General features: G+C 40.1%; 1 protein-coding gene across 1 annotated transcript in view; it reads right to left on the bottom strand.

Annotated features, from left to right (window-relative positions):
• man2a1 (mannosidase alpha class 2A member 1) overlaps window positions 1-16079 on the bottom strand; it is a 107419-nt gene extending 91340 nt beyond the window's left edge. The window contains exons 1-4 of the mRNA XM_033017411.1: window positions 14607-16079; window positions 11032-11286; window positions 7887-8031; window positions 895-1066 (exon numbers count right to left, since the gene is read on the bottom strand). Of these exons, the coding sequence (XP_032873302.1) occupies window positions 895-1066; window positions 7887-8031; window positions 11032-11286; window positions 14607-14741 (707 nt within the window). The 5' untranslated portion in view covers window positions 14742-16079. The remainder of the gene's footprint in view (window positions 1-894; window positions 1067-7886; window positions 8032-11031; window positions 11287-14606) is intronic.
• Window positions 16080-17261: the final 1182 nt, after the last annotated feature.

Raw genomic sequence — 17261 nt, 5'->3', positions numbered from 1 at the left:
TAATGCTGCGTTTAAATTTTACCATGGTAGCTGTGGAATTCAATTTCAGTAAACATGAAATTATTTAATAAAACCAATCATTGGTAATAGCGACCACAAATCTGCCATCTTGTTACAAGAAGCCATTTAGTTCACTGTTACAGCCTTCCGAGAGGAATTTCACCATCCCTATCCTAACTCCAGACTCGCCAACGTGGTTTACTTTTAAATACCCTCTTTCATCCTCCAAAATGGATCAATGAGCAGCTCAATATTGGGCAATTAGGAATGAGAAATAAATGCTGGCCTTGTCAGCAATGCCTACTGTGAAACATTGATTTCCTGGGTGTCAGTGTCAACCAGATCAGATCTGTCTCTTAACCACCCATGGCCACTGCAGCCCACCAGGAACCTAGTATTCTGCAAAAAAACTGCACATAATTCATGCACCTTTTGCATGGGGTAAAATGGGCATAAAGCATGTTGAAATATTCGCTTGCCTGAATAAATATATTTCCATTAAGATGCTCAACAATAACCAGGGCAATAAAGCATATAAATAAGATACTGATAGATGATGACTACGATCAGAACCAAGTAATTTAATAATAAAATATATAAATATTAAAGAAATTAACATATTGCTTAAAGTAGAATTAAGATTATGAAAATAGATCAACCTGTAGGCCAGAATAATTTTCATGCAATGTCCATATTGACATGACAAATACTGTGTTAGCTTGAGCTCATGTTTGATAATTGGTTGTCCGATGGAAACTAAAATAAACTGGTGGAGTGGTGCAAATTATAAAATGGTGAAATGTTTTGATATCGGTAAACGGGGAAAACTCTTAACATTTTACATTTACTTTAACCACATTATAGAATTCAATGTAATTTTTTTTAGCTGCAAACCTTTTCACAGCATCTTTCTTCTGTCCGTCAATGTTATTCCACCATTTTGAGAAGTACGAAATCTCCGACCAAATAAATTTCCTACGAACATCTCCTTGTAGCTTAATTACCATGTTGTTCAGAATATGCTGAGTCTGATCTCTATAATAATCATCAAATGTTTTCAGCCAACCTAAAAATAATATTTAACAGTATAAATAAAAATGTTAAATTCTAATCAACATTGTAACAGTTTACACATCTACTCTTATATTTAAGTTTATGAATTTTACAAATGGATTCACATTAGTGACTAATTTGTGCCTTATTGCACATGAAACATAATTTCTTGTGTTCTATCAAAATCAAATTATTTTATTTAAGTATAATCTCATTTTACTGCACATCTAGGTTTCCACAATGGATATTTACATCTGCAAAGCTCGAACAGGGTGATAATTTTAACTCCATCCTCCAGGATAGATGGAGAGATTAAAAATGCAATATTTGGAAATTGATGAACCCTTGCTTAGCAACTGCCTCCAAAACATTCCTAACGATGTAACTGCTTCCAGTTTTAAAGGTGAGGTGGAATGATTGCAAATGTACTCCAAAGAGGCAGATCACTATTTTAAAGGCATTAATGTTTGATCCTGTTTGACTCAAAATGTAACTACTTCACATCCAATATCCACTGTAGGAATATCTCAGGGCTTGGAAGCCGAAACTGACTTTGGACAAAACAGTTAAATAAAACTGGTTGAGGGCAAAGATAAATTTCCCTTCAGCCCTTTCCCACCATTCATGGTTGGACACAATCTCCACAAACTCGCCTGAGGCAGTAATTTACATACATTTTTCTACTGACGATACATTTGTAACTGCTTGAAACAAATACAGCAAACATAGAAAAATAGGTACAGGAGTAGGCCATTTGACCCTTCGAGCCAGTGCCGCCATTCAATATAATCATGGCTGATCATCTAAAATCGGTACCCCATCCCTACTTTTTCCCCATATCCCTTGATTCCCTTAGCCCTGAGAGCTAAATCTAACTTGAAAACATCCAATGAATTGGCCTCCACTGCCTTCTGTGGCAGAGAATTCCACAGATTTACAACTCTCTGGAAGAAAACGTTTTTTCTCATCTCAATCCTAAATGGCCTACCCCTTATTCTTAAACTGTGACTCCTGCTACTGGACTCCCCCAACATTGGGAACATTTTTCCTGCAGCTAGCCTGTCTAATTCTTTAAGAATTTTATATGTTTCTATAAATTCCCTTCTTATCCTTCTAAATTCCAGTGAATACAAGCCCAGTTGACCCATTCTTTCATCATACGTCAGTGCCGCCATCCTGGAAATTAATCAGCTGCACACCCTAAATAGCAATAATGTCCTTCCTCAAATTAGGAGAACAAAATTGCACACAATGCTCCGGGTGCAGTCTCATCAGGGCCCTGTACAACTGCAGTAGGACCTCCTTGCTCCTAAACTCAAATCCTCTCACAATCAAGGCCATCATGCCATTAGCTTTCTTCACTGCCTGCATGCTTACTTTCAGTGACTGATGTATAAACACACCCCAGTTGCACCTCCCCTTTTCCTAATCTGACACCATTCAGATAATAATCTGCCTTCCTATTCTTGCCACCCAAGTGGATAAACTCACATTTATCCCCATTATACTGCATTTGTGTGCTTAAGCAAAGCAAGAATTTCATTGTCCTACACAGGGACACATGACAATAAACTAACTTGAACTTGAACTTGAACTTGTTCATCTGCTATTCATGAATAGGTCATTGTCATGCAATCGGCAAACATTTCTAACAATTTGCATAAAGGACTATGCATGGCCTACATAAGATTGTTTTGTTTTATGGAAATAAACTCAAACATTGAATTTTATTTCAGGTGGTAAGCAAAACAAGTATGTAAAGACATTTTTATTTATTGCCATTTATATCCAAGAGCAACAGTTGTGGGGGATAGCAGGAACACCTTCATTAAAGATTTGCCATTTCAAGTGATGGTGAATACCATCTTTCATTTGATTTACTTTTGCTGTATTTTATTATACTGTTTAACCTTAAAATATAGAATTGCAGTGTAAAACACTGATTTAAAAGGCTCTGTAGATGACATAGTTCTATTTTTATTAAGGCACATGCATAGAATACTCATCTTATATACAATATTTTGTTGAACAATTCAGTGCAATTGGCATAATCATGTAACTAGTAATCCCTTTATGATTTGGTTGCTGGATGGCTGAGAGTATACTGAACTTGAATTTCCACAGAACCTTCAGAGCCTCAATGACCAAGCTCTTTCAGGCACTTTACAATTATTTAGTGGGGTGGAAGATTGCAACCTTCACATGGTCCACCCTGTTTCGACGAAAACAATCAACCCGGCGTGCACAATCAAATAAGATCAAATAGAATAAGTTGGCTTTTAATTTTAGGCTGTGCACGCCATAAGCAAGAAGAAGACAATTATTTAGTAAGGGATATTTAAAGCACATTTGTTGCCATTATGGGGGAAACAAAGAAGTCAATGTGTGTAATACGTGCCTACAATCATCTGGTGCCCATCCCCGTAAATAGCAATCTTCTTTCTTTGTGGCTATATGATCTCATGCATAACAATTCTTCTTTTTCCAACGTACTTACAAAATATTTGTTTTCTCAAATATATCTCAAAAGTTTTACTCTTTTGTTATTATGCTCTTAATCTCATATTTTACTATGGCAAATGTCTTTACTTTGAAAATCTGCTTGAAATTGTTCCATGCCTAAAATTTGGCCAGACATTTACTCATAGCTTCTGAATCAATTGATGTTTCTCTTTCAAATTTGACAATCCCTTGTAAACAGAAAAGAATCCCCAATGAACAGGACTAGCTGCATTAGCACATGGGTAAAAAAGCAAAGGCATCAAGTAAATCAATATGTTTGTGCAAATTTCTCAGAAACCTTTTTCATTTGCTGTTTTCATTATTATTGCTTCTAGAAGGTAACTTAATTCAGCCACGTGAGATAACTTTTTTTTCAGTTCATATAACTTTTTTAAATAAATCAAAGGTTTGTATTATTGTGTCATTTAGATTTGTCTTGAACAATAATTGAATAGATTAATAGATCCACTCAAAACATAACGGAATTATATCATTCAAATAAAAGTACACTCCCTGTGAATACCAACATCTACTAATTCACAATATATTTTTGGTGATGAGTCAGAAACACAAGGATGTTTGCTTTGATATTGATGAGGAAGAGAATTAATGTCACAGGTGGATGATATTCTGTCAGAATTGGTCAGTTCTGAAACAAACTGAAGACTGATTTTCTGAAATTACTGTATCCAATACTTAGCCCAAATAGCTTAATATGCCCATTCAGAAGATGAGATGCTATTGTTAGGACCTACGTTGGGCATCACTGAAGTATAAGAGGTGAAAGACAAAGAACAAAGGGTGGAGAATTAAAATGACTGAAAGCTCAAAGTCACCCTTGAAGACTGAAGAATGTTTTACAAAATGTTCATCCAAACTATCTTTAATTTCTCCACTGCAGAGGAGACCAGATTGTGAGCACTGTTTAGTTCCTCCTCATAGAAAAAATATGCTATCCCAGGAATGAATCTGGTGCACCCTTGTAGGACTCCCAATAAATCAATACAAGCAAATCATTGCTTTTCGTGGAAGGAGTGTTTAGATGCATGGATGTTGGGAAGCAGGAACGGAAATCGCTGTCAAAACATGGGGGGGGACACAATTTCCTGGCGGCCGCGAGCGCATGTGCGCACTCACGCGAGGCTTCGGCCGTGGGCCCTGTCTAGTATCTTTCTTGTGGACGGTAACATCGGGAGCTGACCTGGTTGGTGACCAACTCCGAACTCCAGCAACAGCAGGTTCGTCTGCCCGAATCGTGGGACTTGAATCGGCCCGTTCACAGGGCCTTCCAACCACCGGCGGGAACTTCAACATCGGGAGCCTCGATCGCCTCGACGCAGCAATTTGACCGCAGGGCGATGGAAAATCCTGGCTGCATCGGGCCGGGCGGTGAAAAGCCCCGCGAACGGGCCAATTCAAGCTCCGCTCTATGATCTTTGCTCCACGGACTTCTCCCTGCTCCAATCACCGCACTCTATCCTCAGTCCCACCCCCCTACTTCCGACTCTGACCAACACCTCCCTCCTCCAATCATTGCGCTGAATCTTCATGCCCCCCCCCCCTTCCAACTGCCTGCTGACCGACGTCTTTCTCACCCAATCGGTGCAATTGATCATCAGTCCCACCCCCGCGGAAAGCAGAAATTTCACCGAGTTTTAAAATCCGGATTACAAAAAATGGGGGGGGGGGGGGGGGGGGAATTTCCCCCCCCTCTCAAAACAGGGGGGGGTGAACATGTCCCTGCTGTCCCTCCCGGGATTTCCGCCCTGTTGGGAAGAGAAGGGATACAAGTTGCATCCCTGTTGCACGGGATACAAACACAAAAATGGGAGTGAGCATTAGTCAGAATGGAAGAGCAAAAGACCCATGGAGTAAATAGAAAGCTGACAGAAGAAGGAAGTGAAAGATTTGTCTGATAAATACGTCATGTTGCAGGTAGCAGAAATTATGGAGAATGATCTGTTAGACATGGTAGGGTGGAAGGTGAGGTAAAGGAAACTATATTCTTAGTGTGCAGAGGGATCTGAATTTCCTTCTACATAGACATAGAAACATAGAAACTAGGTGCAGGAGTAGGCCATTCGGCCCTTCGAGCCTGCACCGCCATTCAATATGATCATGGCTGATCATCCAACTCAGTATCCCGTACCTGCCTTCTCTCCATACCCTCTGATCCCCTTAGCCACAAGGGCCACATCTAACTCCCTCTTAAATATAGCCAATGAAGTGGCCTCGACTACCCTCTGTGGCAGAGAGTTCCAGAGATTCACCACTCTCTGTGTGAATTTGTTAAAAAATTAACATGCAAGTGCAACAACGAATTAGAAAGGCAAACAATGTGCTGATCATTATTTCAAGGAGATTTGAGTACTCGAGTAAAGATATTTTTTTCAAAATATAAGAACCCCGGCAGGACTGCATCTTAATATTATGCAGAGGTCTGGGTTTCTTACCTAAAACATGGGTATTATAGTGAGTGCATCACGAGTTCAGCAGATTGATTTCTGGGATAGTATGTTTGTTCTATGAGAAGAAAAATAAACAGGCTCGGTTTGCCTTGAAGTTAGAATAAATGAAAAACATTTAGCAAGTTAACCTCTTCACATTCTTGCATTTCTGTGTATTGGAATTGTTGTACCAGGCCATGATACGACCAGTCAGGATACTTTCTACAGTGCATCTGCAGATGTTTGTAACATGCCGAACATCGTTAAACTTCATAAAAAAGAGGCCTTCGTCGTGCATACATTTACGTGCTGGGCCCAGGACAGGTCATCCAAGATATTAACAGGAATTTATAGGTGTTAACTCTCTCCACTACTGACCCATCAATGAAAGTTGGCATATGGTTTCCCGACTTCCTCTTTTTGTCCTTCGTTTTGTTGACATTGAGCGAAAGTTGTTGTCATGACAGCACTCAACCATGTGTTCCATCTCATTCCTGTATTCATCACCACTCGTGATTTAGGCAACAATAGTGGGCAAATTTGAAGATGGCATTGAAGATAAAGCAAGGGGCTAAGTTTGCAACCCTGAAGTGCATCTGTGTTGATAAGCCAGTGAGATGAGAGTGGTTACACTTGATATCAAGGCAGTCACCAAGTATGTCATCAAGGTGCTTCAATAAATCTGAACCCTCGGGGCATCAAGAGGAAGACACTTGAGTGATTGGAGTCATACAAGAGACGATGGTGGCATTTGTTGGAGGTCAATCATACAAGCCACTGTACATGACTGCAGTAGCTCCTCTGGACAATTCCATTGGCCTAACCATCTCAGCTGTGTCATTAATTACCTTTTTGTATATCATAAGATTAGACATGGTGATTTCGCAGATGATTTCAGAATGTTCAATGCCATTCATATCTGTTTAGAAAAAGAAGCATTTCATGCTGGCATAACACATAAATGTGACAGCCACCATTACCAACAAAAGAGGGTCTAACCTTGATATCCATTGGGATTATCATCATCTAGTCCTCCACCATCAACACATTGGGGATCGTTATTACCTAGAAATTCTTCTGAATCCAGTCACATAAATCTGTTGCCAGAAGACCAGGACAAAGGCAGTGTATCATTCAGCGAGTGACTACTTGTCTGACCCCATCTATAAGTGATCACTTTATAGATGCTTAAATACATTCTGCTTGCTTGTGATATGTGACTCGCCTCCAAACACTCCAATACCATGTTCAAGACACCTCATAAATTTGATAAAATACCCTTCACTTGCCTGTGCAATTCCAACAACACTCAAGAAACTTAATACGATCCAGAACAATGCACTCCACTCGACTGGTGCCAACTATACTAAAGGTGTTATGATGTTTCATTTAGTGTTAATCAAATTGAAAGTTTAACATTTATTCAAAGACCTGGAACTTTACCATATTACATGGCATATTCTGAAAATCTACTGGAAATCATTAGTTTAATAACTTACTGAAGAATTCCAATAAGCTTCTAAAAATAGGTAATTTTGTTCTAAAATAATTCTAATTGATGGATACCCTACCTCTGTCCTGGACCTCTGTCCTGATTGATGATATTCATGTTTTTTAAATATTAAGTTAGATTAGAAAAAAGTATTGTCCTGTAAGAAATCATAAAAATTGTCAAAAGCTTTAATAGCAAAAGCATTATTACACTACTCCCCAGATGTCTGTAGCAATAGCATAATAACCTGCATATATTAAGCTAGCCTTCACCACTAAATCTTTTCTTTTGAGAATCTAACACAATTTAAAAATTAAATGACTGATAATTAACTCGGTGAAATGCATATTCTAGAATTGTACTGCATGTCCCTTGAAATACCCATTCCTCACCAGGATCATTGTGCGAATGGGGCACAACAAATATCTGCAATGGGTCATTATCCCACTCATGTTCATTGTATGTGATGTCAAAACCCTGTTTCCAATCTCCACCATCTGGGTTGTCAAAAGGTAGAAGTTTATAGATATCCAACATCTATAAGAGATAAGAAATAATTAGAAGCTGATTAGCAAAGGCATTTCACTGTACATCCCTGCTGAAGATGTCGTTTCAGGATTCTGTATGACAAAATGACATTTCATTTTAGAAAGCAGATCTTGTACAAACTAAAGTCTACATATTATTTCACAATAACTACAGCTGATAAAAACAATGAAGAAATTTGCATCTTCAAAATATATACACGCATTCAGTAAATTGCTATGTAGGGATCAAAGTAGCTTTCTTCTGCTGCATATAGAAAAATGCAGAAACCATGAAAACCATAAAACCATAACCATAAAAACCATAAACAGGGTAAATTTTATTCTAATAAATTAAAGGATCTGCAGATGCTAGAAATTTGAAACAAAAGTAGAAAATGCTGGAAACAATCAGTGGATCACACAAAGTCAGTAGAATGAGAAACAGAGAATATTTCAGGTCAGAGACCCTTCAGAACTGAGCAAGTTTTTCATAAATTCATAGATGCTACCTAATGTGCGGTTCCAGATATTCTGATTTAAAATATCGTCTTTTTAGCACAAATGTTTTAATAAGAACCAATATGTTATTTTTCCAACAAAACACTGGATTATAAAAAAAGAGAATATATAATAAAATGAAAAATATGTATGTTCAAGATATTCAGCTTGACTTTTAATCAGAAATTTACCAACAACTTTGAGACAATGGGGAAACATGCTATATTTTCCTATTTAGTTTCAAAATATGGTTATCTTTGCAAGGCAAACAATTATTGCTCTTCCTGTATACCCATGAGCATAATTTTTGAACCATTGTTGTCCTTCAGGTAAAGGTAATTCTACACAGTTGTTGGACAGGTGATTTCAATACCACGACAATGAAGGATTGGCGATATATTTCTAAGTCAATAAGGTGTGGATTTTGGAGGGGAACTGGCAGGTAGTGTATTCACATTTATTGGCTGCCCTTTCCTTCTTTAAGGTAGAGGTTTTGGATTTGTGAGACTGCATAAGCTTATTGGTTTAATGTTGTATGAACTACACCACCAGGGAAGTGAAGAGTGCTACTTAATGCCCTGAACTTAGCCAAAAGGTTTTGCGTGTCAAGAGATGAGTCATTTGCCACAGGATAGCCATTCTTATCATCACAGTGTTTATCTCACTGGTTTAGGTGGGGTTTTGTCATCGATGACCGGTTGATAGAAACATAGAGACATAGAAAATAGGTGCAGGAGTAGGCCATTCGGCCCTTCGAGCCTGCACCGCCATTCAATATGATCATGGCTGATCATCGAACTCAGTATCCCATCCCTGCCTTCTCTCCATACCCCCTGATCCCTTTAGCCACAAGGGCCACATCTAACTCCCTCTTAAATATAGCCAATGAACTGGCCTCAACTACCTTCTGTGGCAGAGAATTCCACAGATTCACCACTCTCTATGTAAAAAATGATTTTTTCATCTCGGTCCTGAAAGACTTCCCTCTTATCCTTAAACTGTGACCCCTAGTTCTGGACTTCCCCAACATCGGGAATAATCTTCCTGCATCTAGCCTGTCCAACCCCTTAAGAATTTTGTGATCCCCCCTCAATCTTCTAAATTCTAGCGAGTACAAGCCGAGTGATAGTGAACAAACAATGCTTGGAGGTAGACATTGCTGGAGAAACTCAGCGGGTGAGGCAGCATCTATAGAGCAAACGAATGGGTGACGTTTCAGGTCGAGACTGATGTAGGGGTGGGCGGGAAGAAGAAAGGAAGAGGCAGAGCCAGTAGGCTGTGGGAGAGCTGGGAAGGGGAGGGGAAGGAGGGAGAAAGCAAGGACTTCCTGAAATTGGAGAAGTCAATGTTCATACCGCTGGGGTGTAAACTACCCAAGCGAAATATGAGGTGCTGCTCCTCAAGCGCAGGCTTGGCGATCGCTTCGCCCAACACCTCCGCTCAGTTTGCATTAACCAACATCAGTCTGAAGAAGGGTCTCGTCCTGAAACGTCACCTATTCCTTCATTACATAGATGCTGCCTCACCCGATGAGTTTCTCCAGCATTTTTGTCTACCTTCGATTTTTCCAGCATCTGCTGTACTTTCTTAAACAATGCTTGGAGATCAAAGTAAGTGCATCAATTCTCACTAAATGGTAATGGTCAGTTTAGTAGCATGAATGGTACTTGCCATTTATTGGCACATGCCTGAAAGTTGTCTAGACTTCATTTTCTAAATAGTTGCAAATAGAATTGAACATTGCACAATTAGTGAATATCCACACAAATTTACACATTCTCCCAATGACCATGTGGATTCTTCTGGGTTCTCTGAGATATATGGGCTGGTAGGTCAATTGCCCAATCAGCCTAGTGGGGAAGGAGAAATGCAGGAATGTGGGGCGAATAAAATGGGAATGTGGGGAGAATAAAATAGGATTGCAATAGATGGGTGCTCAGTGGTTGGCAAAATATAAATTTCGGCAAATCAAGTGCCAACGTTTATTCATCCTTCTTGAAAAGACCATGGTTCTTAAATTTACAAGGACCCCAATGACAGCTTTTGTAATACTATGAAGTTCCTTTGTCAAAACAGCACGGTATTAGCTGCAGACACATTTTAGACACCTGAAGCTTTCCTTAGGTTATACTATTGAACCAGCACATGATATTTCCTCCACTTCAAAGGGAAGATATATTTCCCCGACTTCAAACGTTTTCAAGCCATTTCTGTAAAATAATTTATGAAGCATAACATGCCATTACTAATGGCATTATATTATGATCTCAAATTCTGCTGGATTTTATGTTTTGCAATGCCCACACATTTTTCCTAGAAAGGCTTTCCTTGAAAGACAAACATTAAAATGATGAAATTCCAGTATCAATAAAATCCTTGAATGTTATTCCTTTATCTAATCAGCTTGCTGGGTTCACATTAGACATAATTATTTTGCTGTTAGTTAAGGCAGACACTTATTTGGCTCGGAAGCACTTGAAATATTTAATTTCTTGTTCCACAATCCACTTACTTGTATTTTTGACGCTTCTGTGTAAACCTTTGAAGCAAACTGACAATCTTCTGGTTCAATGGAAATAATTAAAGGTGCTCCAAAGAATTCAGAGCCTAATCTTTGACTTGAGTTTGAGCCTTCAATGCCTTGACCATCTTTCACAGATTTACTCAAACTAATAACCGAGTCCCTGATATTTGAAATTATCTCGTTGTTTTCAGCTAATAGATGTTCCAGGTGATCAATTTTTTCATGCAAAATTGAAAGTTGCCCCTGCAACAAATAAAATGAAAAGACAGTCATCCAGTAAATCCTTCATATTGTAACGGTAGAAAGTATCACTTTATACAATTGAGATAAAAACCAAGTCATAGAGCCTTGCAGTGTGAAAGGAAGCCTGCGGCCCCCTTTGCCCATACCAACCTAGATGCCCAATCCAAGCTAGTCCCATTTGCCATGCCTGGCCCATATCACTCCAATCATTTCCTATCCATGTACCAGTCCAAATGACTGGTGAAACTTGTTGTCATACCTGTCTCAACTACATTCTCTGGCAGCTTCAATATACCCTCCGTCCTCTGAGTGAAAAAAATACCCCTCATGTTTCTTTTAAAATGTTACCTTCTCACTTTAAATCTATACCCTTTGGTTCTTAAAATCATAGAAAAACAGGTGCAGGAGTAGGCCCTTCGGCCCTTCAATGCCAGCACTGCCATTCAATATGATCATGGCTGATCATCTAAAATCAGTACCCCGTTCCTGCTTTTTCCCCATATCCATTGATTCCTTTATCCTTAAGAGCTAAATCTAACTCTCTCTTGAAAACATCCTGTAAATTCACCTCCACTGCCCTCTGTGGCAGAGAATTCTGCAGATTCACAACTCTCTGGATGAAGAGGTTTTCCTCAGTCCTAAATGGCCTACCCCTTATTTTTAAACTGTGACCCCTAATTGATTCCCCTACCCTGGGAAAGATACTGTGCATACACCCTATCTATTCCCCTTCGGATTGTATACACCTCTATGAGATCACCCCTCAACCTCCTGCACTCCAAGGATTAAAGTTCTAGCCTGCCCAACCTTTTCCTATAGCTCAAGCCCTCGAGTCCTGGCAGCATCCTCATAAATCTTCTCTGCACTCTTTCCAACTTAGTAGCATCCTTCCTATAACAGGGTGATAGGACAGGTTTTGTGGGCAACTTTGCGGATGATACGAAGATAGGTGATGGTTTGCAAGTTGAGTCAGTAGTAAGGGAGACAAATGCAATATTAACATTCATTTCTAGAGGAATAGAATATAAAAGGAAGCATGTAATGTTGAGGCTTTAAGACACTGGTGAGGACACTTGGAATATTGTGAGCAATTTTGGGACCCATATCTGAGGAAAGATGTGCTGGTGTTGGGGAGGGTCCAGAGGAGGTTTATGAAAATGATTTAGGGGATGATTGGGTTAATGAATGGGGAGCATTTAATGACTCAGGGCCTGGGCTCGCTCGAGTTCAGCAGGATGATGTGGCATTTCATTGAAACCTACCGAATAATGAAAGGCCCAGATAGAGTGCATGTGAATGTTTCCAGTAGTGGAGAATCTACGACTAGAGGCCACAATCTTAGAATAATAGGACGTATCTTTAGAATGGAGATGAAGAGGAATTTCTTTAGCAAGAGGGTGATAGAAACATAGAAAATAGGTGCAGGAGTAGGCCATGCGGCCCTTCGAGCCTGCACCGCCATTCAATATGATCATGGCTGATCATCCAACTCAGTATCCTGAACCTGTTTTCTCTCCATACCCCCTGATCCCTTTAGCCACAAGGGCCAATATAGCCAATGAACTGGCCTCAACTACATTATGTGGCAGAGAATTCCAGAGATTCACCACTCTCTGTGTAAAATATGTTTTTCTCATCTCAGTCCTAAAAGATTTCACCTTTATCCATAAACTGTGACCCCCTTGTTCTGGACTTCCCCAACATCGGGAACAATCTTCCTGCATCTAGCCTGTCCAACCCCTTAAGAATTTTGTAAGTTTCTATAAGATCCCCCCTCAATCTTCTAAATTCTAGCGAGTACAAGCCGAGTCTATCCACTCTTTCTTCATATGAAAGTCCTGACATCCCAGGAATCAGTCTGGTGAACCTTCTCAGTATTCCCTCTATGGCAAGAATGTCCTTCCGCAGATTAGGAGACCAAAACTGTACGCAATACTCCAGGTGTGGTCTCACCAAGACCCTGTACAACTGCAGTAGAACCTCCCTGCTCCTATACTCAAATCCTTTCGCTATGAATGCTAACATACCATTTGCTTTCTTCACTGCCTGCTGCACCTGCATTCCTACTTTCAATGACTGGTGTACCATGACACCCAGGTCTCGTTGATGAATCTGTGGAATTCATTGCCACAGACACGGTGGATGCCAAATCATCAGGTATATTTAAGGAGGAGATTTATAGGTTCTTCTTAGTAAGGATGATAAAACATTATGGTGAGAAGGCAGGTGATTAGAATGTATTGGCAAAATAGATCAGCCAAGATGGAATAGTAGAGCAGATTCGACCTGTCTCCTACTTTGACATGTCCCTCTGTGACCTCCTGCAAGGCCCAATTTAATTATCAGGAACAACAATTTTACCGTCTCTGGAAATACTGAAACTTATGGATTCAATATTGAATTCAACAACTTCTGATAGCTTGCTTTATTTGTTTGTATAAGAACTGTCCAGTTCCGTAATATTGGTTCGGAATATAGGAGGAGGATTGATAATCTGATTAAATTATGCCAGAACAATAACCTTGCTCTCATCATCAGCAAGACCAAAAAACGGATTGACTTTAGAAGAGGGAAGCTGAAGATCTATAAACATGTCTTCATCGACAGGTCAATGGTGGAGAGTCAATAACTCTTAAGTTCTTATGCATGCACATCTCTGAAGTTCTGTCCTGGGCCCAGGACATTGATGCAATCTTAAAGAAAGCCCTTCAATTCCTCTACTTCCTTAGAGATTCGGTATATTGACAAATACTATCTTGAACTACTATAGGTGTACGGTAGATAACATATTGGTTGGTTGGCTATTAATTTATTGATTTTAATTTTGTTTATAATGTTATCTATGAGTATTGCGATTACAGGCTTGTTATGCTGCTGCAGATACAAATTTAATTGTTCCATTGCTGGTACATATGACATTCTTGACTCCCTTCACAAATGCTTCCTGACCTGCTGAGTTCCATCAGGGGTTTGTTTTTGTCTTTAAACTAAGTTTACAAGTCCCACAAAGCAAGTGCTCGTTTCATTCATAAAGAAGAGCATTTAGGCATTTTTGATTTTCATCCCAGCAAAATAAAAATATTATGTAGACTGGGAAAAATGTCCTTTTCCCTTTCTTAAAATCGTTGGAGTTGGAAACGTACAAAAATGATTAACATTAAGAGCCGTGGCCACATAGTTCATGAAAGTCGTTTGAATTTCTATTCCTGAGCAATGCCATGCGAGATCAGATTGAATCAATTGATAGTGTGAATATATGCCGCGACCTGTCGCAGTCTTTAGATCATAGTGAAAAACCGCGACAATTCAACAACGCTTACCTTGGGAAAAGTCGTTTCTTTCCTGACATTCTTTGGCTGATCGAACTGGACATGGTCGAGCATTAAGTACAAGGAAAAGATCACCACGCAGAATATGGCACTTCCAAATATAGTGAATTGCCTGCTGAGTTTCATTTTTACCAAGAGTGTTTAAAACACTGTTAAAAACATAAACGCACTGGTGATATTTGCATATTGTTTTAAATGTTCCGAAAAGTGTACAAAGTTCCTTCGAAAAGCGTCTTGAAATGCAACATTAAACTAAATGGCAAACACGAAAATTAGACGTTTTCCTGTCACATGCATCTAGTGGCAGAACTGTGCGGAAATCCCAAATCGTTTACCAAACACGTCTTCCTATTAAAAAGTCACGAGATAAAACTGTTGCCAAAATCTTCTTGTCGTAGGTCAGTGGTATCAGTTTGAATATATATTCCAGTGAAATACAATTTATTTGAAAAGAAGTCCAAGCAATGTAGTTGAACAACTTGCGTTATTTTATAAATGCTTTTCTACCAGATGAGGAACAACCCGTACTTCGCAACGCGTTGTCGAGGTAGACAGTGTAAACACGGGTTGATCAAAGGTTATTACTGTTTAACATATTTCTTGTTTACTCAGCCTTGCGTAACTCTTCAAATGTAAGCTTAATTTCACCACACTGATATTCAAAATTGCCAAACCATAAACCAGTTTTATAAAGTCTTCCGTAAAGTACGAATCTGTTGTTTCAATCTTGTCATTCCGAAAGTATCGTCTTGATATCGCCAACACGCTCCACATTTGTTTCTATGCTCTTTTAGCCAATCTCTCAAGAGTTCGTTGCATTTCCTGGTTGTTTGGGTAAATTAACATGAACGCGTAGAACTGTGTTGAACGGGTGACTTCTCTCTCACAGTTCTATGTTACACTCTACAAGAGAGAATGATCTTTCACCCAAGTAATCTTCTTCCTGATCAACCGAAGGCCCCTTTCAACCCTCAGCAGGACACAATTTCTTGCCAAAAGATGCATTAAGCGTTCGCACACTTGTACGCTATTTAAAGATACAGTATACGTCGGGTGCATGACAGTGTATGTGTAGCTTTATTTGATCATTGTTTGGTCCCCTTGCAGATTGGCATGTATATCATTTCGACACAAAACCTCCACGCCTTCAGCCGATTCTAAGGCACGGAGACGTCAAACGCTGCAGCTTCCGCCATTCGGAACCCAGGGTTTCATTCCCTTCACTCCATCTCATCTGCAGTGCAGGCTGGAGCTCACCGCCGAGCCTCGCTGCTCCTCAGACCTGGATTGCAATTTCTTTGGGGAGGAGGGGGGTTCGGATAACGTCAATTAGATCTTCGAGTACATCTTTCAATGCGTACGTGCTGCAAATATGCTCCGCAAAACGCTCCAATCACCCCCAGCCACGACCTGTTTGGAAAGCAAAACATCCGCATCGGCCGGAGCCGTTGGCGAGAGCGACACCGCGCGCTAACGTCATCGTGCGCTGTTGACGTGGCCTCCAGCGGAGCGGTGCGCGCGGCGGGCGGGAAGGCGGGAAGGCGGGAAGGCGGGCAACCGCCCGACGTTCTTGGCTCGTGTCGGGATGAACTGCAGTTGCTGAAGACCAAAGATTATAGAGACCAAAGACACAAAACCCTGGAGTCACTCTCTCAGCGGGACAGGCGGCATCTCTGGGGAGAAGGAATGGGTGACGTCCCGGGTTGAGTCCCTTCTTCAGACTTGAGAGTCAGAGATAAGGAAGTGTGAAAACGAGACATCAAACTCAAAGGGGAAATGTGCATCAGGGAAAATGTTGAATAGATCACTAGGAGAGAAAGTGACGGCGAGGCATACAGATATGACATTTAATCTAGGAGAACATTCACACTGGTCGGAGAAGCTACATACCTAGAACATGTTAAAACGGTTTAAGGTTCGTTAACACATGTGAGAATACATTACATGCAAGTATCGGAGAAGTATTTCAAGTTCAAGTGAGTTTATTGTCATGTGTCCCTGATAGGACAATGAAATTCTTGCTTTGCTTCAGCACACAGAACATAGTAGGCATTTACTACAAAACAGATCAGTGTGTCCATATACCATTGTATAAATATATACACACATGAATATATAGACTGATAAAGTGCAAATAACGGTTATTAATGATCAGAGTTTTGTCCGAGCCAGGTTTAATAGCCTGATGGCTGTGGGGAAGTAGCTATTCCTGAACCTGTTGTTGCAGTCTTCAGGCTCCTGTACCTTCTACCTGAAGGTAGCAGGGAGATGAGTGTGTGGCCAGGATGGTGTGGGTCTTTGATGATACTGCCAGCCTTTTTAAGGCAGCGACTGATAAATCCCCTCGATGGAAGGAAGGTCAGAGCCGATGACGAGTATTTTAGCCATTTGTGTCATATGGCGCTGTTATCTATTGAGAACAGTTCAATCTGCTTGTCATTTTTAGACCTATTTTTCTACACGTCAAGTTTTGGATGAACTGCAATTCAGTGCAGCTGAATTTTACGATAAAGTAATTGCCCTCATGTATCACAAACATTTTAGATTTGTCATCAGGTCCATTGCCCTCCCCATATATTATCCCTGGATATTCACGACATTAAATGAAAATAGAAAGTGCTGGAAATACCCGACAGGTCAAGCAAC

The sequence above is a fragment of the Amblyraja radiata genome, chromosome 3 (assembly GCF_010909765.2).
Source record: "Amblyraja radiata isolate CabotCenter1 chromosome 3, sAmbRad1.1.pri, whole genome shotgun sequence".
NCBI classification, from domain to species: Eukaryota; Metazoa; Chordata; class Chondrichthyes; order Rajiformes; family Rajidae; genus Amblyraja; species Amblyraja radiata.
Note: the sequence above shows the minus strand (reverse complement) of the source record. Positions and strands in the feature narration are given on the sequence as shown.